At 36.8% G+C, this 26,036-nt stretch overlaps 1 protein-coding gene across 9 annotated transcripts in view; it reads left to right on the plus strand.

Annotated features, from left to right (window-relative positions):
• Positions 1–26,036, plus strand: part of CEP128 (centrosomal protein 128) — a 357,239-nt gene that overhangs the window by 322,572 nt on the left and 8,631 nt on the right. For 6 of the 9 annotated variants that reach the window (XM_045517288.2, XM_045517292.2, XM_074365181.1 and 3 more), the window contains 3 exons: positions 3,469–3,561; positions 10,536–10,613; positions 13,840–13,953. In XM_045517288.2, the coding sequence (XP_045373244.1) occupies positions 3,469–3,561; positions 10,536–10,613; positions 13,840–13,953 (285 nt within the window). Of the gene's footprint in view, positions 1–3,468; positions 3,562–10,535; positions 10,614–13,839; positions 13,954–26,036 lie in introns of those variants that run through there. The other 3 variants (XR_012507429.1, XM_074365179.1, XM_074365183.1) reach the window with 3 other exon arrangements.

Consider the following 26,036-nt stretch of genomic DNA (forward strand, 5'->3'; position numbering starts at 1 on the left):
GTTGTTGCTGTTGTTGTTTTAATTATTAATTTTAAGTCTGTTTAGAAATATTCAATGTCCCTCAAAAAGTTAGTTTTTAAATTCTACCTTTAAAAATAATTTGTACTATATGTATTTTCCCACACCACTTATAAATTCTAAATAAGTCTTTATTGATCTTTGTGTTGAGAAGGGTTTCTTTTTTAAATATAAAACTAAAACCTATTGTGTCTAATAGCAAGTCCAGGTACTCAACACTGGAAATACAGGGCAAAATATAAATAGTCCTGCCTTTAAGAAATGTGCTGTCTACGGAAAGGAATAAGTAAACACACAGTTAGAAAGTGATTATACACATGATAGGAGACGTGTGCGTGTGTAGGAAGCACCAAGGATGGGCACCTAACCCACACGTTCATAGAATATTAACTAGTGTCATCCTTGTAACTAACAACAGCTAGTGTTTCCTGAGTGCTCACTGGTGCCCCTCCCTACTCTAAGCACTTTACAAGTGTTGATGTATTTGATCCTTAAAGTTGTTCTGCACTGTGGGTGCCATTATCACTCCTATTTATACAGTGTAGAGGGACCCAGGAACTTCTTCCGCAGGCACACACAGCCCGTAGGTAAGTAAACCAGGGTTTCAACTCGGGCAGACCATTCCAGAGCCTGTGCCATGTTAGAGGAGGTAGTGACCAAGCCGAGGCTTGCAGAAGGAAAATCAGTGAGCTAATTTAAGCAGTGTGTAGAGAATATTCCAGAAAGATGGGCCTTCGTGTTGTCGACTAAGGGGAAAAAAAAATGCACAGCCTATAAGTGAGAATTATGTTTTATTTGGTGACCTTACTGAGGATTCTATAACCCCTCTCAGTTACCTCTGAGGAACCGTGCCAAAGAGGTAAGGAGGCAGCCAGGATACATAGGAGTTTTTGCTGGAAATAAAATGTGATAGAACATGGAAAGATTACTGCTAATCACAAAAACCAGCATCTCAAGTTAATGATTTTAGTGCTTTTTCTCTGCATGAGTCTGGGCTCATTGACATTACTCCTTTGTTATGCACCTTAACTGTCCAGGGCCAGTATCCTGTTTATCTCCATCTGTTACAGAACCAAACTGGGGTCGGCTTACCTGAGCATAATAAAGCCAATTTACTGACACCGAGTTGTGGTGAAGGAAAGTGCAGCATTTACTGCAGGGGCCAAGCGAGGAGTTCAGATCAAACTGGTGCTCAGAAACACCCGAATTCCCTGACTGACTTCAGCAAAGCATTTTTAAAGGCAGGGTGAGGGAGGGGCGTCCTGGGGCATGTGCTCAGCTTGTGCACAGTTCTGATTGGTTGATGGTGGGGAAGTAGGGCAGTGTCACAGGGGTTAACGTTATCAATCTTTAAGCCCCAGTAGGTCTGGGGACTATGGGCTCAGGATCATCAAGCAGTTAATTTCTTACATTTAGTCGTTTTAACATCTGTAAAACAACTAAGGAAATGTGCATCAGATTCTATTACCTAGGGCCTTCAGAGAGGAGCTAAAGCAGATGATAGTGGGGGTGGGGTCTGTCCCAGGAAGGCCCCACAGGATCCTGCTGGGTTACACTTCCTGAATTCCCATCAGGGCACAGTGTCGGGGGCGTTGCTGCTGTGGCTGATCGCTTAGTGGCAGGCAACATTTGTCCTCCACAGTGAGCACAGTCATGATGGCACAGAAACTTTAAGAGAAGCAAAAGTGTGGAGTAACATTAATGGTAATGGCACCAAAAGCTAACTAGCAGCTTTTAGGTGAAGGGGAAACTAAAATCTTTTTTCTGTTTTATTTGTGTTTAGTTAGGACAGTTATGAAATGAGAAAAGAAAAGAAAAGCAAGGCCTTTGTCTGCTTTTAGAAGTATCTGTTCTAAAAATACAAAATGACAAATATTTGGAGTTGGTAATTTGACGGGACAGATACCCAAGAAAACAATAAAGTCTTTCTTCCAGTTTTCCTTATGTAGTCATTAGCTTTGCTCTTCAAAGAAGAATGAAAATTTTTCCACCCCACAGGTGTTCCTGGGTACATAATAACCCCTATAAGGTTTTCTCCTTATTTTATTTTCCCTTTATAAAACCAGTTTCCATGCTCTTTGCAAACTTTTGAAGCTCCTAACCTACTATGGACAGAAGTTAAAGCTACAGTGGACTAAGGCTAGAGCCAGAAGAGCTCTTAGCGATTTTTAGAGCCTACTTTCCCGCTTTCCTGATTTGGAAACTGAGGCCCACGGGTTAAATGATCTTCCCAGGTTCCTATGACTCTAATAGGAAACCTGAGATATAACGTCATATCTCCTGATTTCTCATCAGTGGTCTTCTCCAGTGCACCTTGCTGCCTTTAATGTATCTTGCTGTCCTCAAACAGAAGGCTACCACCAATAGAAAATAGTATCTAACCTAAATAATCTAACATTAGAGAAACCATTTATAGATATTTAGGTTATTTTCAACAGTTTATGGTCAGAACACATGTTCTTGAGATGTGAGAGTATTGGGGGTAAATCAGGAGCTTTTGGTATGGCACTGTTGGCCTTCTGGGGAGTCAGTACATTCTCCCAATAAATTTCTTGGGGAGCTCCACCCAAATAGCCCCCACTGCTCAGCTGGCCTCCGGCTGGGAGTGAGGTGCCTCACTCCCCCCTCACAGTACTCCCACCCTCCACCAATGCTTCCTTTGCTGGGGGCTGAGGGGCCAGCAGTCTGCAGACATCAGAGGGTTCCTTTTGGAGCATGTCACTCCTCTGCTCAAAACCCTCAGAAGGCTTTCTGTCTCATTCAGAATTAAATACAAAACCTTCACTGTGGCTTAAAAGGCTCTTTAAGATCCTGCCACAAGCGCCTCTGGCCTCATCTTGCGTTCTCACTCAGCTCACCTATAGAACTGTGTCTGCTGTAGAGTAGGCATTTAGTAAATCTTCACAAATGAAGTGAATAAAACCCTTCCCTTCACTGAATAAGATTCACTTGTTCATTCAGGAAGCAGTTATTGAATACCTTGTCTGTGGAAGCACTGGGTGGAGTACTGGGGGTACAGTGGTGAGCAAATACACCCCACCCACGAGCAAATGTAACATTAGCACTCTGATAAGTGTTACAAAGGACAGGCTCATGATGTAACTGAGAGCCCCTTTGACAGAATCGGTAAAGGTACTGGAGCCTTCCCTGAGGAAGTGATGAAAGATAATCAAAGTTAACCAGTTCACTTAAGATTGGTACATTTCATTAGATGTAAATTTTACCTTAAGAATATTCTAGTGGAGTTAATTTTATGCATGCTGAAGTATTTAGGGGAAGGTGTACTAACGTACGCAATTTACTTTGCGATGCATCCAGAAATAAATTGGGTTAATGGACAGACATGAGGATGTATAGATGGATTAATATGTGATAAAGCAAATGTAACAGAATGTTAATAGTAGAATCTAGGTAGTGGGTATTTGGGTGATCTCTGTAAATTTCTTTCAGATTTCCTGTATGCTTGAAAATGCTCGTAATGTTGGGGGGAAAAGTTTTAACCAGATAAGGAGACTGGAGGGAACATTCTCCACTGAGGGCACAGTACGTACAAAAGCAGTTTATGTGCCATCACACTTCTATTACTTTTATGTTTGGACGATGTCTGTAGAGCAGTAAACATACTTCTAAATATTGGATATAGTTTTAATTAAGTTTGCCTTGTTTCTGCTTACTCTGTTGTCTAATTATTATTAGCTATGATTTTAGATTTTCACTGACCTCCTTTTTTTCCATTTGAGAGATACTAGAGTTGAAAGTACCTCACAGGATCACTGTTTTTTTGTTTTTTTTTTAAAACTTGCTATTTAGAAAGTACTTGACAATTTTCAACACACTTTCACATTCACTCTTACTCGATAATCAGTTACCTGTGTGTGTGAGATAATAAAGACCATCATTATTTATTCCCATTTTGCAAATAAAAGCCTGAAGCTTAGAAGGGTAGGGGAAAGTGACAGTCCCCAAACCACAAAATACGAGTGACGTTACTGGAGTTGTGACTCTCCACAAAGCAGGAATGCTGAGTTCCACTTCGCATACCTTTCGCCTCACCACTGTTCTTCATCGCCCCCTGGAAACACACGTGTCTAGGACCAGTAAATCCACAAGCATAGTTTCTTTCCCTGCCACCTTAAGCAGAAATTGATAAACTCTTCCACGAAGCCCTTTCTTACACTATTTGCCCATTATTAACATGCAATAACATTTTGAGGGCAAAATTTCTTTAATGTCTTTCCTTTTGAGTACGTTTAGTTTTTAATGTTAAGAAATAAAGTGATTTCACAGAAATTTAAAGTGTGGATCTCAAGACCTTCCTCGTTATTCTTTGTATGTTATTTTTCCTTTATATCAGGGAGTGACAAGAAAAATATATTTAAAGAGGGATATCAAGGGAAAGAGATATGTTTCTTTATTCCTTCTGTCTTCCTTCAACTCATTCTTGGTGTTCTCTCATCAAAAAAATTAAGTCCTCAAATTAAGCTAATAATAAGATCATGGGTTGACTGTAACTTATAATTCAGTTATGTCTAAAATGAAGAACACAGTAATCTTTAATGACAGGGTCTGTAGATTTCATATAGTTCTTCACTAAAAAAATTTATTGTCGATGAGAGTTGGAAAATACCTAGAAAGCCTTCTTTATTCAAACTTTCCAATGAAGATATGCTGCCTACTCTCAAAATTCATAAATTTGTGCTTTTAAAGGAGATCTACTACTTTTGATTAGAATGGTATTTTATAAGAAATATGAAGTTTGTTGGTAACAGAAGTTCTGGATTTTAGCTCAGATATAATCACTGATGTCATATTGCCACATTAACTGGTTTAAAAAAAAAAAGCCTTATGTACCCTCTGACCCCAAGACATGTGTAAACACTTCTAAATGGGTGTCTGATTTTTAGACCTCTCTTAAAATACTCAATGAATTGGGAGAGGGTATAGCTCAGTAGTAGAGTGCGTGCCTAGCATGCATGAGGTCCTCAGTTCAATCCCCAGTACTTCCATTAAAATAAATAAGCCCAATTACCTCTCCTGCCTCCAAACAGAACAAAAACAAACAAAAAAGTAATAAAAGAAGTTTTAAATACACAATCTAGAAATAGAGCATTCCTCTGATTTCCTAAGAAATCCACAAGACTTTGAGCACAGGAGCTCTTCCAAGCATGTACATCTACAAAATGACTTTGCCAGCCTATTCTCTTCTGCTTTTCCATTTGGTTCCAGCAAGTGTCTTATGCAGTTTGGATGAAGAGAGGGCCCTGTGAACCCAATACAGCTGTGCAGGATCGAGTCACCACAAGTGAAAAGGCAGACAGTCTATCCTTTTTATGATCTCACCCTTCCTCTCCTTCTAACTTGTTTACTCAGGTCCTTTTACCATCTTTCAGCCATTTGTCAAAAAAAAGTTTGCAGTGGATCTCTTTCCAAATGAAATAGAATTGCATTTTTGAACCCAAATAAACTGCTTCATAACCTCGTTTATTTAACATCTGTATAGTGCCAAAAATGCACACACTTATTTTTAAAATAAAAATATAGGCACCATCTCCTTTTATTTATCATCTAAACTTCAAAACATATGATTTCAATAGCTATACGTTAATAAAATAAACACGTGCCTTTTTACAAAGAAAAGTATATTTGCTAAAATATGCTTAGGGTTAAATCTGTTTTGTAAGCTTTCTCTGCAGGAGACAGGAATCTAAGAATTGCAATGAAGTCCCTTTCTAATTCCTAATAGCTGCTACTTATGTTGTCATACTATATTATTCGATTTCCCTGAAGTCTGAAGCAAAGGAACGTCTAAAGAAAAATATACTGTGGACCAGTACAAACTGTTCAGCTCCAGAGCAGTTTGGTGTGTGTTGAAGATTTTGGAATAGTAAAATTGCCAGCTTATTCATTGCCCTTTTTGAAAGATATCTAAACATGCCTGTAGGTGTAAAAGCCAAGACCTAACAGACAGGATTTCTGAATTTCACTGTTGTTTCTACCACTTGATCTTGCCCTTAGTCTAGAGAAAATAAATGAAACAGCAAACTTTTGCTTCTAGGTTTTTAATGCAGAGGCCAAGATTCAGTGGGTTGATTAGAACATGGTAACTCTGCCTTTGTCTTTATGCAGCCAACAATTATTGAAGCACCTCCTGTGGTCCAGATAGTGTGCTATAAAAGGCTAAATGTTACAAAAAAGATAAGGGGGGTGTTAGTATCACAAAACTCAGTTTCATACCTAACGTCCTCTAATTGACGGCAGGAGTGTCCTGACCCCTCGTATGTGTGTATATACCTGGATGCATAGTCTTGAGGACAGACCTTGGGTTCATCTTAAAACTTCTTTTCCAGAAATAAGCTCATCCAGGACATATCTTCAGAATTCTAGCTGCTAGAAGTTGGTAGCTAGAGAGGGATTAGGAATTTACATAAAGCATGCACTTTTGCAGCTTCTGGTTGCTATCCTTTTTAGTTGGTGAATTACCATGAAAATATATAATAATATTGCCATTTCTGCATTCACACTGCTTGGGTTTACATACCAGTTTTGTCATCACATGGCTGAGGAGGTTATTTATACTTTGGTCCTCAGTTTCCTCGTCTATAAAATGGGGATAACAATAGTATCTTCATTATGCATTGATGTGAGGATTAAGAATTGTATTCAGATGAATTACATTTTTGTAGTTCAAGCTTTCTTTATTCTACTAAACAGGATCAGGAGTAAATAATCATTTGCTTTGCCACTGCTCCTCGGCCGTTGGAAGTCCAGCTCCTTAAGCCTCCGAGATAAACCAAGTACTATATTCAATATATTTTATTAGTCCTTTATGAAATGGAACCTAAATTGTGAATTTCTCTTTGTTTTCAAATTTGATAGAAATGTAGTATCTTGTAACATTTTCAAAAGAGAAACAGTCTTTAAACCCCTTAGTGAATGTCTGATTTAATTCTTCTAGAAAATTGAGTTAAGAAAAGTAAAGACAGGTGAAGCCATTTGTCATTTGCTGGTGCCATTATTAATAAACTTGAGAAATTGTTCCCTTAATTCTACCAGTGGAGACTTACCTGTATCCTTTAAAGTATTTGAGCATGTAAGGCAGAAATAATTAACCAGCTTAAAAGATAAAAAGTTTCCCTGACTCTGTAAGAGATCTTTTGCCCTAGGAACGAGCATGCTGTAGGTCCTCATGGCATCTCTAAAATCCAACAAGTTCCCTATATAGACTATCCATCTGCTGTTGGTTCTTGTCTCTCTAGCACAGTTAGTTTTGGGGGAAAAGTGAACTTGAAATGACATATAATGTGACAAGACTAATCATAAAAGCCTAACCAATCTCATTATAAAACAAAAAGCAGAGTTTGAATGTGAATGTGCATACTCAAGTCTATATGCCAAAGTGGTGGCTTTAAGCACGCTAACATGCATAGAGATAGGACAGAAATTAAATGTACTCCCCCAAATACCACTTAATCTTGAAATTATGAGACCTGAGATGCCTGCAGGCCTGGACTCATTATCTTCATTACTTCACATTATTGTTGCAGATGCCTTAGAAATTTCAGCATCTGTACATGTAATTTCCTTAAAATGCAATTAACTTTTTTCTTTGTAAAATTCTTACATCTTTTGCATATGCATGTTCTCCCTCCAGTGAATTCAAAGTTCCTGAAGAACAGAAAGTGTGCCATCCATGTCTTACTAGGATTTTCCTGTGGTAGCTGGATATACATTTGGTGTTAATTGATTGACTAGACTGTAAGGATGAAGAGAAAGACATGTGTACTAGAAAGTATTTCTGATATTAAGCAAGGTATTTAGAAACAACCCATAAGTGGAATATAAAATAGTCTCAAATAAAATAGATGATGTGCAAATGTGAAGGTGTTAGTAGAGACATGAGGAGGTTGGCGGAGGGAATAGAAAAATAACTACTTAAGAAGGAAGGAGCCAAGCAGTTTTTAAAGATTTACTCAAAAAAAGTAACCATTTGAATATGTACCTCAAGACATAATCAAACAGTCATAATAAACTAGTATGTGTAAACATGCAAGAAAAAAACCTTTTTCATGCATCACCTGGTTGATTGAAAATTTTAAGCAAAATATTTGCATAACATGCTGGTTTTACAGTAGAGAAAGAGATTATTTGCTTATTTGAAGGTTAAAATGAGGTTAACATATTTAACCCAGGTCAGAGGATCACTTTTGAATGAGGAAAAAAAGGAAATAAAGTTTTAAAACTACAAGTTCGTTGAAACCATTGTTTATGAAAAAGATTTTATCCAATGCATAAAATTTTGTTTTAAAATCACTGTGGCATTGATTTGTATTTTATTTTTCAAGGGCCAATATAATTCTTGAGAAAAGCTGTAATTTTACTATTTAAATGAACATAGCACATTTGGTGGCTAACACTCCTAGTTCTCTTAAACCTACACGTTAGAGCCTATGTTAAGAAGCATGTGTTTCGATGAATCTTTTCTACACACGAAGGAATTAAATGAAGCCATTTAAAATGCATGGCAGTTTGAGTTGAGCACATGCTGCAAAAAGACTAACAATAAATGTTAAGCGGAAGGAACTACGTCCTTTAAATGGAACTTGAAAGTTTAAGGAACTTATAAAGTTATGAATGTGAAGAAATGGCATGTTCAACTTCCAGTTTCAAAATGGTGAAATCAGGATGTTTTTACTCTTCTCTCAAAAGTCACATTAGGAAAATAAGAAGATGAAGAAATAGAAACAGTGGTTTACATGTTGACAACTTGAACATATCTATAACTCCAAGTCAAAGAACATTGAAAGAGAAAGGGTAAAATGACTCGGATCAGAGAAGTTGAAACTCAAATGCTTGTCAAGAGGATCGCTATGGAGAGCAAACTTTATTCACCTGCAGAGTTTCAGAAAGGCTTCTGAATTGTCAGTACAGTTATTGCAGAATACAGGATGGAGATGAATACATCGAAAGTGTCTTCAAGGAAAAGTTAGACCCTCCACTCTATCCCCATCCATATGCCTCCACAAACCCTGCAGAAGACATGCGTGTATGCTCTGGAGAAGCTCTGGCTTGGAGGTGAAGGCAGAGAACAGCATCAGGGTGAGGTAGGGGATTCAAAATAGGAAAAGTGTGAAAACGGATGTATACCAGATGATGAGAACACCGGTTCCTAAACCTGTTTAGTTCCAGAAAAATTAAACTTTCCCTGTTGGAAAAAAAAAAAAACCCTCATATACACAAAATTGGGAGCTTCTTCCCACCACACACACACACACGTCATTTGACCAACTGATTGGCCTACAATTTAATTATGTAATTCTCAGGTATTATTTGCAATAATTAATTCTGTGGTATGACGCAGTAACCAACAAACCGTGAAATCTTACGGCTTAACACGGTAACAGTTGATTTTTTTACACATGTTGAGTCCAATATGGTGGGCAGCGTTCCTCTGTCTTGTATCTGTACCATCTGGAACATGTGGCTTCCCGGGTCCCTACGGCAGGGTCTGAGATGGAAGAGGAAGCACACAGACTCAGCTGTTTCAGTCCAGAAGTGACACATGTCCCTTTCATTCATAATCTATTGTGCAGAACCGTTAACATGGGAGATGCAGGGGAGCACGTGGAATATTGGGTGGTCACTAACTTCTCAACAGCTCTGTGCAAACTTCTGTCCAGGTTCTTGCAAGACACTTCGCTTTCTTCCCATACACCAGCCATGGACTGTGTTCTTTATTTCATTGAATAATTGCAACTCATTTTATCTTTTAAAAACTAATATCTATGTGCCTGCTCTGTGACAGGACTAAGAACTCAGAGGTGCATATTATACAGTCTCTGGCCTCAAGGTCATTCTACAGCTTAACCTCTTAGTTCAACACTGGCTTTGAAATAATTTTCAGATCATTCCTTCTTAATGGTTATATCGGTATGTGTAAATCAGTGACCAGCTAATTTAAGACTGTCTTTGTTATTGATTTGTAATCAATAGGATCTTGTGTTCCTGTTGTAAATAATTTTAGATATGTCTTCCAAGTCTTTTGAGAACTGCTCTTTTCCTTTTTAACTAAAATAATTGTTGAGAAAACTCTTTTCTTCTTTATATGGCAACATGTAAGGATCTCTATATTCTCCATAGATAAGTAACTGTAAATTCATCTGTTTATCAGTATTACCTTGTGATTTATTTCTGATGTTCACCAAAGCAGGTTTGTAAATTAATATCAATGTGAAATTCTCTATAGAACGTTTCATAGCATATCAGTTGAAAGCAATTATCTGGGAGGAGTTTTATATCTGAATCAGTTTTAGAATTGTGTCTCATATACTTTTTGGAAAAAAATTCTGATTTAGAAAAATGTATTTATCATAGAAATACTATTATATTTGTTCTTGTTTGGGTCTCTGAATCCACAGCTTCAACTGCTTATACCAATGGTACAACTGATTTTTAGTAGTTGAATTCTGAGAGTATTAATCAATTTTTTATGTTTGGTTTCCTTGTGTTTTCTTTTCTAGAGTACCCGAGTGGCCTTGGACCATCTGGAGTCTGTGCCTGAGAAACTGAACCTACTAGAAGATTTCAGAGGCTTCAGAGTGAGAAAGAGCTGGCTTGTCTCTTTCAGTATTTTTATCTGAGTGAGAACACTGACATCTTCCTGATGTGCAAAGAAAATTGTAGGGAGGGAGGAAAGACCAAGAAACACTGGGGACTCTTAACACTCAATCTTAGCAGAGTTTATTGACATTTGTGAAGCCAGGATTGAAAATAATGGCATTTATATATTAGCACAGTATAGGAAAATGGAGACTTTTGCTCTACAGTCTGCAAGCTCATTTGGCCCTTAAACTTTTGACTCTAATTTAGAAAAACCTAAGAATTAAAAGGAATTACACATTACATTGGTGATATATAACTTTTTTTGATAAGCAATTTTAATTTATGAATTTTCTTCTTTTAAGTTATAAATTTCCAGAGTACTGTTTGTCTTAGAGACATGATAGTGTAAGGCTACCTCTATGCTACAATATATCAATATATTAATTTAAATCCACATAGAATGTTAGATTTTATATCCAGTGCTATTTATTTGATAGACCTCTAACCACAAAAGATTTCAAAGCCAATTAATTACATGTGTGGATTTACCCACTGTAATATTTTTAAGTTGCTCTCAGGCAAAAGATGCAAAGTAAGTAACCCTGCCACCTAGTCCTGCCAGGCAGGGTCCAGCCCAAACAGCATCTTTGCATGTCCCCTTAGGGAAGCATGTATAAAAGATAGTTCTAGTGATTTGTAATTTCTTGACTTTGTATGAATGAACAAAGGTGAGAGTTTTTCTTTGAAAACCATGTAACCCCTTATTTCACATCGGCTTTAAAATATAATTTATGTTATGTTTAGGTTCTGCTTGACTCTAACATATTGTTTGAGGATATAGTGAGTAGGAAATAGAGCCATATTGATTTATTGGGGGTACTGATGTGATGCAGCTTTCAAGGTCTACACTGGCTTAAAATTTCAGTAAGTGAATTTTGCTAGTTCAGTAACTAAACATTTTTGAGTGGGATCTAGGGTTGAGCTGACACATCTAGAAACAGACACGTATAGAATAAAACCAAGTGTTTCGAGTGTATTTTACTGCAGTTTCAATTCTTTCTCAGGAATTTATAACACATTTGCAGTCTAAATCCCTATCAAAGAATTATGAAACCGGTATCCAAGAAGGTGTAATTTCTGTTCACCCTTATATGGCCCTGTGTGGAAAGCAGGCAATATGTTACATCCATGTCCTTTCCACTTTTTTTCTCTTTAGCTAATAGAAGTTATCTAGGTGAATGAAAGGCGGGCAAGAAAAGGTATTAGGAACAGGTGGCATTTGTCACCGAGAAACTAATGCCTGTCTTATACCAGCTTAAAAAAATAAAATTTAACCTCCGGCGACAGCTCAGTTTTCCCCCCAGTGGTGTACATTAAACAGAATGTTCACAAGTACAATTTAAAAGTTGTGTTCTCTAATACTACAAAAAAATTTTTATTATTTTTCATCATATGGGCTAGTGATTATCTATAAGTCTAGCTTATATGTATGCACGCTCACATAGGAAGATGCCTGTGTGGTGAAATTTTTAGGGACAGTGTTTTTCAAAATTCAGAATTGTACTTTCCAGTATTAGTGATTACCTTTAAAATGGAAAGGAGTTCATGACAAGTATTATGCACTACTCTGCGGCAGGCAGTAGCTGTATTTCACATTATATTGTTTCAGATCCTTAGAGACACCGTGTAGACGGGCATTCTTTCCTCCCATTTTACACCTGAGGGAACTGAAGCTTGGAGTATGCAGATTAGATAAACTCCAGTCTAATTCTCTGTATTTGCAACAAAGCCCATCTGCTTTGCCCTACTGCCTCTAGCTTGAAACCCATTCTGTATGTACTCTAAAGCCATCTGTATGATTAAAAAGAGGTCATGTAATCAGTTTAATGGAAATAACTAAACACAGCCTTAAATAAAAATACATAAAGCCTATAGGTTATTAGGTGTAGGTTATATTTTTCAAATTTCTAAAAGCTTTCTAAAATTCAGTATGCCGTGAGCAAGGGTTCAAAGATCTAAGTTCTGGTCTATCTCAGGGGATGTTTCTTCATCCATAGTATGAGAGATTTGAACAGTAGTATCTCTGTTGTTCCTGCTCACACTGGCATCACTACTGTGTATGTGAAAATACATTTCACATGTATATTTTTTGGTATTACTATAGTCTGTGACTCTTAAGTATGAATACAAATTGCATCTTATTTAGCTGGGTCTTGACTTTATTCTTATTTAAAAGTGTCATAGTCTCTCACTGTCATTTTTTTAAACCTCATTTTGAAAGAAGTGGTTCAGCTCTACAATCCCACATTTAAACACTACATATCTGGTATGGAGGAGAGCACAGAGCCTTGGATTCCTAGCCCAACCTGCCACACATGGTCTAGCCTTGGACAGATTATTCTTAACTTACCTGGGCTGTAACTTTTTTTTTTCTTAAGAAAAATAAGAACTTTGGAATTCTAATACCCCTTCCAGTTTCAGCATTCAAAAAAATTTCCTAGAGGCTCTTTGGGGAACTAAATCCCATAGATGATTTTTCTTATATATGAAAATCAGTTGCCCTAATTCTTTTAGTTTCTCCCCTCCCTAATTCATAATAGAAATGTCTAAACAACTGACTGTAGTGACTATTTGCTGTGTTTCATCCTCTCTCCCCAAAATGAAGGAAAAACAAGAAGGCAAGAAGTAAGGCCCTTGGAAATTTTTCTCTCTTACTTTTTTACCTGAATCTTTTTATGCTTTTGACAGCAGATGAGATACCATTAGGGTTAAAAATCTATGTGATATAATTATTAAATTTAAAGTTAAAGGGTAGAATGTCAAGCAAAGAGAGTATTTTGATGCTAAGTACTACTCCAGGTGACAGTAACAACATCGAAAAGTAGCATCATGTCATTAAATACCATCTTTGGACAACACACTGTTACTTAAACCTTTGTCCCTTCAACTAAAGGGTGCCAGTCATTTCAGACTGGCATGGAGACTAGCAGTGAAAAGAATGCAAACAACCCGTGTGGGACCCTACTTTCATTTTTATGAAAGCATCCAAAGTGACTATTTTCTTTTTTATCCTTGAGAATCTGTGATTCCTCTCTCTCTCTATATATATATCTGTAAATGCCTGTAATTATTTATTATCTATGTATCAATACTGTCTTAGTCTAATTTCAACCACTGGTTTTTCTTCCATCTACCAGTTTAGACTCTCTGTTGTTTTTCCAGGATTCCTCCAGTTTATCTGAGAAGATCGATGGGAGATTTTCTAAATACAGAGTCCACAGAGCATCTCTTCAGCAGCGCCAGGATGACGCCAAGTACAGAATCCAAAGCTTCAAAGTAATGTTCTTTATATACACTTTCAACCTTTGAGTGCTACCCGTGTTTATAGCTACAACTTTCTAAGCGGCCCCTGGAGGATTTGTGTAAGGGTTCTTGTGAAAGAACTTTCTTGATGTAGGAGATAGATTTTGAATTTTGTGGAAGTAGAGGATAAAATTCTGAAGTCTGTGCTTATAACTTTTTACCTGAGAACTCATCTTCAAGTTTATGCCATTGTTGCTGAATATATTGTTTCTATGGAAATCGATGCTGGTTAAGAAATCCTGAACCGGGAACCCACGGGTCTCTTGATTGGTCAAAGGCTGAGTGTGGATGGCTGCCCTCCTCCGTGTGTAAGTCCAACTCCTCTCAGTGCTGAAGTAACATGTGGTATTTTATAGCCATGGCATTTACAGTCACTCCTTTCCTAAGGATAAGAACAATCCATATTAATAGTTCAGCTTGTGGTTCATTAATGTGGAACCAACACAGGAGCCTGGGAAGATTTGACCATATTGACAAAAAGCCTACTGTTCCCTAGAGTCTGCCCAAGATCCACGTGGGGTGTGGGCGACTTCAAACTCTTTTGACCCTGAACAGTTATTAGCGTAGAGCAGGGCTTCTTCACCTTGGCGTTTGTAACATCTGTGCCAGGTCGTTCTTTGTTGCAGAGGCTGTCCTGTGCCTTGTGGGATGTTTAGCAGCTTCCCTAGAATCTACTCACTAGATACCAGGAACATTCCCCGTCCCAAGCTGTGGTGTCCAACGTGTCCCCAGACATTGCCAAACCTCCGCAGGAGGGCAAAATCACCTCCCCGTGTTGAGAACACTGACCCAAGGAGAATCCATCTGTATTCTAATGGACACTCCAAGTCAATTTAGATATAAAAAGAACTAAAGGCCCTTTTATATTCTTACAGACTTCCATGTGTATGAATATTCATTACACTGTATATATTCACTTATTTCAGCCAAATATAGTTATTTTTAAGATGCTTCTTCCTTCCTCTGAATGTAATTGGATAGAATGCTCAGTGGATATAAAGACAGTACTCACTTACATAAGTCCTCCCTAGCATGCTTAGAATGAGCACTTCACTTCACCCATCCCACACAAAAACTTAACACAATTATGCTGTGTTATTTATACCCTTATTGTGAAGAAGGTGTCCTGTGACTGCTTTTTTGCCTTTACTTTTTATAGGTTGGGATTTCTGACTATAGTAGTGGCCTTGTTGTCTCTTATGGCAAATTTTTATTTTAATTGAGGTATAGTCAGTTACAATGTGTCGATATTTGGTGTACAGCATAATGCCCCAGTCATATATGTATTTATATATACACATATTCATTTTCATATTCTTTTCCATCAAAGGTTATTACAGGCAAATTTTAAATTCACTAAATCATCTTCCAGCATTCTCACCAGGTCCCATTTACTCAAGCATTTCTCCACCACTGACGGAGTAGCACTAACCTTAAACAGAAGTGCAAGGCTTAGGCAACAACAGCTAATAATAATAACTACTCATAATTGAGCATATATTAGAACAAACTACTTGAAATTGCTCTTTTCATAGGTGTCTCATGCTTTATGTGCATTATCTCATTTAATCCTCACAGCAACCCTGTCAGGTTGGCACCATTATTTTGCCTTTTTTACTACTGAAGAGAGCCTGGTAATAGAGCAAGTAAGTGATTGAATCAGGGTTAAAACCTTAATCTGCCTGGCTTCAAGAATCTGTATCTTGACTACCAGGCTATTATAGTGTAAATTTAGCCGTGATATCCCTTAATTTTTTATTTACTTATTTATTTATTTTTTTTAGAAATCACAAAATGTAGGACTATATCTTTAATAAATAAAAGTCAATTGTCTGCAAAAGTACATAAACACAATATATGCCTCTTAGTTCAGTAGAGGTCTAGATGCGGATGAAACCATTAAAGCATTATTTCCCAATACAGTTAAATTCGGTATGAGGTGAATCAGTGCTGTCTAGTGGCACCCAAACTGCTACAAATCGATGCAGTTTCCATGACAGCATATGGCAAAGCTATGAATGTTTAACATGTTGAGCAAGTAATCTTATTGGAGTTCTCTTCAAATTATATTTGCAGCTGAAGAGGAAATCAAGCCTAGTTTGTGAGGCCAACACTTATCAAAATGAGAAATTAGTCTGAAAATTTTGCAAATAGATAGTACAAATGTAGGAGAGGGCCACAAAGCACATTTTATGATGACATTGTTCCACATTAAAACTACTTAAACATTTTTAAATGTTGATCCATTTCAGTGATGAATACATAGACTATCATCATGTGTAGCAGATGTCTGGCCTGAAATAATGCAGTGATCTAACACAAAACTCATGAGAATATCACATTTTTGTAGTCATTGTTGAGGAAAAATGTGAGAGCACATTTTTGTGAATTATAGACACCAATGATCATTTGCTTATATACTTTTTATGAAAATAAGTTATTTATCAAGAGTGAGAGGGGAAGCAGTTTTAAAAGAAACATGAGCTCATATGGGCAGTGAAACAGTTGTTAGTTTCTTGGCTTAATGGATCATCAGAAAAGCTATCTCTGATTAACTATTGAAATCTTGAGGAAAATGCTTCAAATGAGAGGCATTGGGACTCTTTCTATCATGGGATAAAGTGTCCCATTACTGCATCAGTTTCGTAAGACATTATTTCAGCAGGTCTTAACTTCTCCCATATTTTGCTAGGACAGAGTTCAAAGAAAAGTCACTTGAGTTCATTGGTTCAGCTGAAAACCGGTTCCAGGAAACCAGTGTAGGATTCAGTTTAATGCAACAAACATAGACCGTATAGATGCTATATTGCAAAAGCAACTGGAGGTGGGGGTGGCAAGGTGTATAAAGATGCAGCGGACATGGTCTTCAGGTAGGGACTAGTTATCCAGTCATCTTAACCCTAGTAGATAATTCTTGCACAGTTGTTTTAGAGCACAGTTTGGCAAACTACCGCCCATGGGCCAAATCTTGCCTGCTGACTACTTTTATAAATAAAGTTTAATTGGAATACAGCCGCATTCATTTTTTCATGTGTTGTCTATGGCTGCTTTCACACTCAATGACAGAGTTGAGTAGTTCCACCTGAAACTGTCGCCCACAAGGCCTAGTATATTAACTAACAGGCCCTCTGTGGGAAAAGTTTGCCAACTCCTGGTCTAGAGAAAGGAGAAATTACCAGTCTACACTTACTTCCTTTGCCCATTATGTAAAATATTTTCTCTTCTTCATTTATCTATCTGATTAATACTGCCCAAGCTCTTTGAAAAGTCATAATACTAATCTGTTTTTTCAACAGATTTGTATAGAGTTTCAGCTATATGTCAGGAACTCACTAGGTGCATGGAACTCACATGAATGAACAAAACAAAGATCCCTGCCTTTTTAGAGCTTCTGTTCTAATTGTAAGATATTTATGTCTGTTGTTGTTAAATATAACACTCAACAAATGTTTACTGAGTTTCCACCAGGTACAAGGCACTGTGCTGGAGGCTAAAGAGAATGGCATAATAAGAAAATCATTCTCAATCCTTAAGAATTTGGAGTCTTCTCACAAACAACTGTAGTGCAAAGGAGAAAGGGATAAATGCTATAAAGGTGGCCCAGATAAGCTGCAGTGGGAGTTCAGAGAAGAAAGATGCTCTACAGTCATTTGAAAAGAGGCTTGTGATGGCGAGGTTCAGGGAAGTATTTCATCCACATCTGTTTGGAAGAGGATCACTGTTAGCATGACAGTTGTAGAACCCTGTCTATTGCTGTTGACAAATAGCTGTTGGAATTTCAGAACCACGTTGGCAGATGACTTCTCTCATGTTGTTGCTGATGTAGGAAGGCAGTGAGACATGCGGGACCACACTGCTGGTAGAGGGGAAACTTAGCAGAAAGTGTACAAGTCAGGTTCTCTTCCAATCCAGGCTAGAGCCATCTCCTGCTGTTTACTCCCATGGTAATCACCAGGACAAAAACGATCAGGTTTCTAGAAACTTATCAAGATTTTCAGCAGGACCAATGTCCACAATTGCTGAGAGCATAATGTAATATTGTACTAATAAGCTTACCCAGTTAATTGGACAAAACCTGATCTAAAAGTTTATATTTAGAATTCAAAACTGATCTGACACATTTTCTCTGTCTCTGTGTAGACAACAGAAGCATTTCACAGCTTCTCTTTCATCAGGCCTAATTGGGTTTCTGTGGGACATACAGGCTTCCTTGCTGTCCCAGCTGTTTCAAATAGAACAGAATGTTCAAAAGTCAGCCAATAACACAGCGTTGCTAATCTGAATTCACGTAGGAGCATGGTTTTGTCCAAGATAATCCCCATTTGCTACCTGCCCTTTTTGCTCTCTACTCATACTAAATATATGGTTTTAATTAGCAGTGTGGATTTTTAGATAAAGACATAGAAGGCGTATTTTGTTCCCATCCTTCCTCCTCCTGTAAAGGAAATCATGATTTTCAAGTTCTAGTGGTAGAGTTATTATCCGGCTTCTTTTTAAAGAAGCAGATGTTTTACAAGATAAGATGAGGTAGGTGAGGAAGCATTGATAATGGCTTTCAGCACAGTTTATGAAGGCAGAGTTTGCCAAAGCCCTTTGTCATATTTGTCCAATGTAAGCATGTGTATACTACAAGAATATGCTTTGCTTCTGGAAGCTGTTTCTCCCTCCCTGAATCTCTCCGTGGTGTATACTTCACTCATAGCAGTTAATGGCTGTTAGCACTTTCTCTCTCAGGGCAGCTATTTCTGTACATATCTTAAATCTTCTACAGTAGTAGCTTCTGAAGCGTGCAGTGCATAACTCCTGGTGCAGTTCGAGATTGTGGGTGATTTTATTTAATGAGTATTAAAATATATCATAGTGTATTATTCAGTTAATTTTACAAATATTGCTTGGGAACTGTAGTGGCAATCATGGGAGATTTGAAGGAGCTTTAACCCCATAATACCCCAGTTATCTCATTTATAACCACCTCTCTTCATGCTTTGATAAGAAGTCATGTGTAATCTGCTATGTAAATATAGCTTCCCCCAACCCCAACCCCAACCAATTTGCCATCTGTTAAGCCTCTCCTATATAGAGATTTAGGGTGCAAAGCAAATCTTCAAGTTAACATAAAAGAAATAGTAAGTATAGGTAAATACTGAAATACGATTATACTGGGTTGTATGACTTTTGAGGGCTGACACTGTCTGCCTTATCTTTGACTCCAGAATACACAGTACATGTGAAACTGGTGATTAAGCTTTTTTCCCTAACTTAGGCTTTTTATGGAATTCTAATGATAATTTAATTGCCATTTTTCCAGTAATGTGTAGATGACACATCCGAAACCTTGTAGGCAATCAAATCATGCTGAACTCTGAAGCAATTTTTATTCTTTTGAAGTGATCAAGACTAACTTGCCATAATATTTAGCTAGTTGATTTCATCTTGCTCTTCAGAAGTTAAACCAAAGGTTGCCAGATGAGTTGGGATTTTTTTTGTTGTTGCTATAAAACCTTAAAATAGAAATGGATCAAAAGTGCTTATTTAGGAATCAACATGGGTACTTAGTTGAGCACGTTGATTGTTTTAACTCTCCCTAACCCAGTTCCCTTAACAAGCCACATGCTTTCACCATTTCCAGTAATTGGCTCAACAAAGGTATTAAGAAAAAAAAGATTGTGAAGAGGTTTAACTGTAAAGATACCATCGTGAATCATCTCAGATGCAAACTTCTGGATACTAAACACTAAATACATAAGGAATACCAATTAAATGTCTTCTTAGTTTTTAATAAATATGTCATAACACATCCATCCAATCACTGTTTGCTTAAGATAGTCACTTGAGAATAAGCATGGACTCCAGTGAGGCACCATGACTGTGAAACATCTTTGCGTCTCTGCTTCTATTTCTTAGCTCAGTGGCACATCTTTTTGAGTATCCTTGTTTCTGGCAAATTTCTATCCAATGTGAATACATTTGGTTTCTGAAAATGGATTAAAGACATGTAGAACCGAGTCTGAAATGGGTAAAAATGAAGAAGAAGAAAAACAAAAAACCAAAAATTGAGTAGCTTTTCCGTTAATGAGTCACTAGGAATATTAAATTTTATGTAATAAAATATCAGTTGGATAAAGGTAAATGTATCACATGGCCTGATCTAACACAGTGTTTTCATGAGTCTGTTCGTCTGTGGATGAGTGTTTACAGTATTATTGTATAAATTTGGAAAAGACAGCTTGCATAGTTAGATGTACTACTGGTTGTTCAGTGTTTCTGTTCAGGTAGATTAGAATTACAAAATGTTAGTGCTGAGAAAACGTAAGAGATGATCTGGTCCAGCACCCTCATTTCCTTACATGAAGAAACTGAAAATGTAAGAGTGGCAGTCTCCTAATTTCCCAACTTCCACATAGCAAACTTTCATTTCTGCACTGTGGTCAAGAAATAATTATATATGACCATTATCAAGTACCTTAACGCAAATGGTACTGGGCTAAACTGTGGAATATTGGGATGGGTCGGTGGAAAGATAGAGGCAATCAAAGCCTCACCCTGTGGAGGTTAAAGTCTATATAATAGCAGCCATGCAGATTGAGTTATGGAGGTCAGTCTTTAAGTAAACTATCTGTCCAGACTGAACTTTCAAATAGGAATAAAATTTACTGGGGAAGAGGTTAAGCTTTTTCAAGGATGGGTGGAGAACTGGGAATTAAGAGTGGGGAACAAATAGAGGACTAGTGCATTATTGGGCTAGAGACAAATTCAGGAAAACATTTCTGCCACAGATTCAGAAACACATAAGTGTTTTTTCCTCTTCTCCAGGGGAAGGGTTGGATAAATTAAAATTTAAAAAAAATTAAATGTATCATTTGTCTTATAAACTTTGAACTTAAAATATTCCTGAGAGAAAAATACTTGGTGGGTATCATTAAATATTAATCATTAGAGATCAGTTTAGCAAAAAGACTTAGTTGGGTTGGAACAATTTTTAAGAAACCAATTACAATGTGGGTTATGAAAGAGAAGTGGAAGAAACCCAGGGAAAATATTAGAAAATGCAAGTTCCTTCACCCAGTGGAATTTTTGCAAGGAATTCTGGCTAAATAGCTAGTTGAGACTTAAGACAGTAATAAAAATAGGTCCCTCTGCTAAGGATATAAGAATTGGCAGAGAAGAAAAGCTAAGATTACTAAAATTGCAAGGAATCTTCCTTTTCAACCAATACTTCCTTTTTAATATTTAAGTATTTAATTTAAAAAAGGTCAGAATTAGAAAGAAACAACCATCTTATGGTCACCCTGTAAAATTTACTTATATAGAAATTCCACAAATTAAATATCAGTTTATAATTGTAGAATATGAAGATACTATTTTCATATTCTGATGCATTGATTGTTCAAAGGGATCCTGAAATATTTTTCTTCTAGGGTTCATTTCAGTAGTTATATTTCAAGGTAACGTTGGGGATTCTGACATGTTTTGAAGACTTACAAATGTTGGAACTTAAAGATATACGCTTGACCCTTGAACAACTCGGGGTTAGGGGCACGGACCCTCCATGCTGTCAAAAATCTGTGTGTACCTTGTAATCAGCCCTCCATATCGACGGTTCCACATCCTTGGATTCAACCAACAGCTGATCATGTAGTACTGTGGTATTTATTATTGAAAAAAGTCCACGTATAAGTGGACACACACAGTTCAAACCTGTGTTGGTCGAGGGTTAACTGTTCATTGTGTCCCAAGTATATTCCAATAGCCACTTTTTTTTTTAACTTTTTTTTATTGAGTTATAGTAATTTTACAATGTTGTGTCAAATTCCAGTGGAGAGCACAATTTTTCAGTTATACATGAACATACATACATTCATTGTCACATTCTTTTTCACTGTGAGCCACCACAAGATCCTGTATATATTTCCCTGTGCTACACAGTACAATCTTGTTTATGTGTTCTACATTCTGAAATCCCAGTCTGTCCCTTCCCACCCCCCATACCCCTGGCAACCACAAGTTTGTATTCTATGTCTATGATATGAGTCTGTTTCTGTTTTGTATTTATGTTTTTGTTTTTTGGGTTTTTTTTTAGATTCCACATATGAGCAATCTCATATGGTATTTTTCTTTCTGTTTCTGGCTTACTTCACTTAGAATGACATTCTCCAGGAACATCCATGTTGCTGCAAATGGCATTATGTTGTCAGTTTTTATGGCTGAATAGTATTCCATTGTATAAATATACCACATCTTCTTTATCCAGTCATCTGTTGCTGACACTTAGGCTGTTTCCATGTCTTGGCTATCTAATAGCTACTTTAGAATGAGATGTCATGGGGTAACTAGAGGCAAAGCTGTGGGTCTGGCTATTATAGTTCAGATATGAAACACTAAAGGCCTGAGTGGAGTTGGAAGATGCACAGATAGAAAGGAGAATTAAGCTCTCAGTCAATGCTAGAATCTCCATTTGATCATGCATTCCATATGAAGAGTGTGAAAGAGAAAGGCATAATAAATGGCTTCCCGCTAAAAGATGCTTAGATGATTATGGGCCAGTAAAAGAAAGGTAAAGATAAGGGAAAGCAAACACACTCTCATTTTGCCTATTGACACCTGAACTGAGAAAGGACAGGAGTGGAGATGTAGGTCTGGGCGTCCTGCTGAATGAAACAGATGGTGCAGTGACAGCCTCAAAATGTGCCTGCTGCAGGAAGAATGAAGTACACAGATAATCAGGTTCTATTCACTCTTCCCAAGTTATGGTTTTAAATTTCTAAAACAAAATCAGCGGGCATCAAAGCATAGATTATAATCTTTTCTGTTACCAGAAAAAGAACAACTTATAGTTTTAATTATACAACCAGCTTCTTGGCCTATGACAGTTAAAAATATGGTACAATTTGAGAAGTACAGAAAAAATTTAAAAGAAAATAAATAATATAACAAATATTTTAAAAAACCCATTTACCTAATTTGAGAGTATGTTTCCCAGTTCTTATTTATAAATGTCTTTTTATATTGAAATCAACATTTGTTGATAATTTTATTTTCTCTTTTCATGTAACATTTTATATATATTTTATATATATATATATGAATCTTCTCTATAATCATCATTATCATTATACTGTAGTTTATTTTCCAGATGCCCTGTTGTTGGAAATTTAAGGATGATTTCAGTTTTTTTCTACTATAAATAATCATTTGGTAAACATCTTGGTATAAAAATCTTTGTCCATGTTTTTAATTTATTAACATAATATGGATTCCTAGAAGTAGAACTACTGGATGACACATTTTAAGGCTGTTTATTTATATCAGTTTTATCTAAATTATCAAGTTTATCGACAGTTGTTCATAATATTTCCTAATTATCTTCTTAATGCCTATAGGCATTCTAGTAATATCCTTCTTTCACTCTCAATATTGGCAGTTTGTATCTGCCCTCATTTTTTCCTAATCAATTTCAGTAGAGGTTTTTAAATTTTATTGATCTTAAAAAAAAAACCAGTGTGGGTTTCATTTTTTCCTTCTTTTCTGCTTTCTGTTTAATTGATCTTTGCTCTTATCTTTATTAATTTTGTTCTTTTTACTTAATTTAGGCTTAATTTACTCTTCATTTTCTAGTTTAAGGCAGAAACTTGGATTATTGATTTGAGACTTTCCTTCTTTTGTAATATACACGTTTAATGTTATACATTTCCATCCAAACACTGTTGTAGCTGATTCCCACCAATTTTGATAAACTGTGCTTTTATTTTCTCATAGTTAAAATATTTTCTCATTTTTCTTTTGACCTCTACCTTGACCCACCCATGGGTTATTTAGAAGTGCGTTGTTAAACTTCTAAATATTTGGGAATTTTTCAGATATCCTTGTGTTGTTTCACTCCATTATGGTTAGACAGCATTTTCTTTTGTATAATTCCAGTCATCTTAAATGTATTGAGATTTGTTTTAGCACCCAGAATGTAATCCATTTTGGAAAATGTTTGATGTGCACTTGAAAAGGACTTGTAACCAGCTGTTTTGTGGTGGAGTAGTCTATACATGTCAGTTAAGTCCAGTCATCTGGCAGTGTTGTTCAAGTCTATATCTTTACTGATTTTCTGCCTGCTGTTTTATCAATTACTGAGAAAGGAATGTTGAAATCTCCAACTATAATTATGGATTTGTCTATTTTTTCCTTATAGTTCTATCAGTTTTGCTTCATATATTTTGACACTCGTTAATACGTACAGACAATTTAGGACTGTCATCCTTTCCCCTTAAAATTGTTGACTTATTCAACCACTTATATATTTTTTTCATATGTAGTATTTAATACAGTTGACCCTCAAACGACATGGGTTTGAACTGCACGTGTCCACTTATACATTTGTTTTCAATAGTAAATCCTATAGTACTATACAATCTGCAGTTCATTGAATCCATGGATGCAGAACTATGGATAAAGAGGGCGGATTATGAATTATATGTGGATTTTTGACAGTGCAAAAGGTTGGCACCCCTAACCCCCACATTGTTCCAGGGTTAGCTGTATATCCTTTCCAGAGATCCTGTAGTGATCCAGTTTCTTATGAAATTCTCATAATTAGTGAAAACTATAAGTCACTTGGTTAAACACCTCAGGGCCTTCAGCTTGAATGAACCTAAACTCCCTTTTGGTTCAGGAAAACTGATGATATTGAACCATTTTAGGATTATGTCCATGCTTTTAGCTCAAAATAAATGGGCCTTGATATAGATACAGGTATAGACATAGATACAGATAGATACATGGATATACTTGCTCTTCTTGGCCTTTTTTTCGCATTTGTATACACACATGACAAAGAAGAAAAATAGAAACTTGGTTCTGAATACAAAGACTGCTAATTCATGAGCTTATCATGCGACGTGAGGCCCTGCTGTCTCCGGGGGCCTTGTTTTGAGGAATCGTTTGCACCACCTAACCTGCAATTGTTTGGTCTAGAATCTTTGGCCCCATTCTTGATACCTTCCTCTCCCGTGATCCTGAATTACAGTCTTTTGACTAGTATTTCCCCTTCAACATTGCCGCTGCTCCAATCTGTTTTCCACAAAGAGGCCAGAGTAATCTTTAAGAAATAGAAATCAAAGCATGTCACTCCTCTCTTTAAAACCCTTGATTGCCTTCTGAATGTACTTAAGTTCAAAAGAATCCCGAATCCAAATCCCACCTCTGGGATCTCATTGTAATCACTTCCCTGGGCTCAGGGTGCCTAAGCCAAGGGCCTTTGTTCAGTTCTTCAGACACACCTAACTCTCTTACCTCGCACCTTCGCAGGAGTCTAGAACACCGCTTCCTGACCACCCTCTCCTGCTCTCCCTCTTACCTCCCATGTGTCCATCCTCCACCCACGAGTTTTTATCTGGCTAATTCATTGATTCATACTCAGCATTCAAATATTGCCTTAAACGTCACCTCCCAGGGGGAACTTCTCTGGACCTCAACTCTAAATGTAGTTCTTCCTGTCATTTCCTGTCCTTCTTCTTTCAGCTCTTATCATAGTTTTAAACCATATTGTGTTTTGTATAGTTTGTTTAATGCCTTTCTCTCCTGTAGTCCTGAGGCTTTCATGATCATATACCATAATGTCTGATTGATCTGTTCTTTGACCAGCACATAGTAGGTGCCAAAAAAGTGATTCTTGAATGAATAGATGAGTGCAGGAAAGAATAAATGAAGTGTAGTAAAAAAAAAAAATTAGAAAGCATTTTAAGGAAAAAAATATTATTCTATTTATTAAGGAAGTATATTAAAGCATGTTTTTAAAATCTATTTAGATAGTAAAATTACTCAAAGATATAATTTCATAATTTCTTTTTCAGCTAAGATTTGAGGAAAAAGACACATTCATACAATCCATGAGGAGAGGGACCTTTTCTGTATTCCTTTTTGTTTATGTATTAAATATTTGTTGAATGAGTAGGAGTATTTGTATAATCATTATGGAAAGCAGTCTAGGTCAATGTATTTAAAAACATCAAATTGCTTTTATTGACCCAGTATTTCCACCCAAGAATTTGTCATAAAGAATAGTCCTA

This window comes from Camelus bactrianus, chromosome 6, assembly GCF_048773025.1.
Source record: "Camelus bactrianus isolate YW-2024 breed Bactrian camel chromosome 6, ASM4877302v1, whole genome shotgun sequence".
In the NCBI taxonomy this organism is placed as follows: Eukaryota; Metazoa; Chordata; class Mammalia; order Artiodactyla; family Camelidae; genus Camelus; species Camelus bactrianus.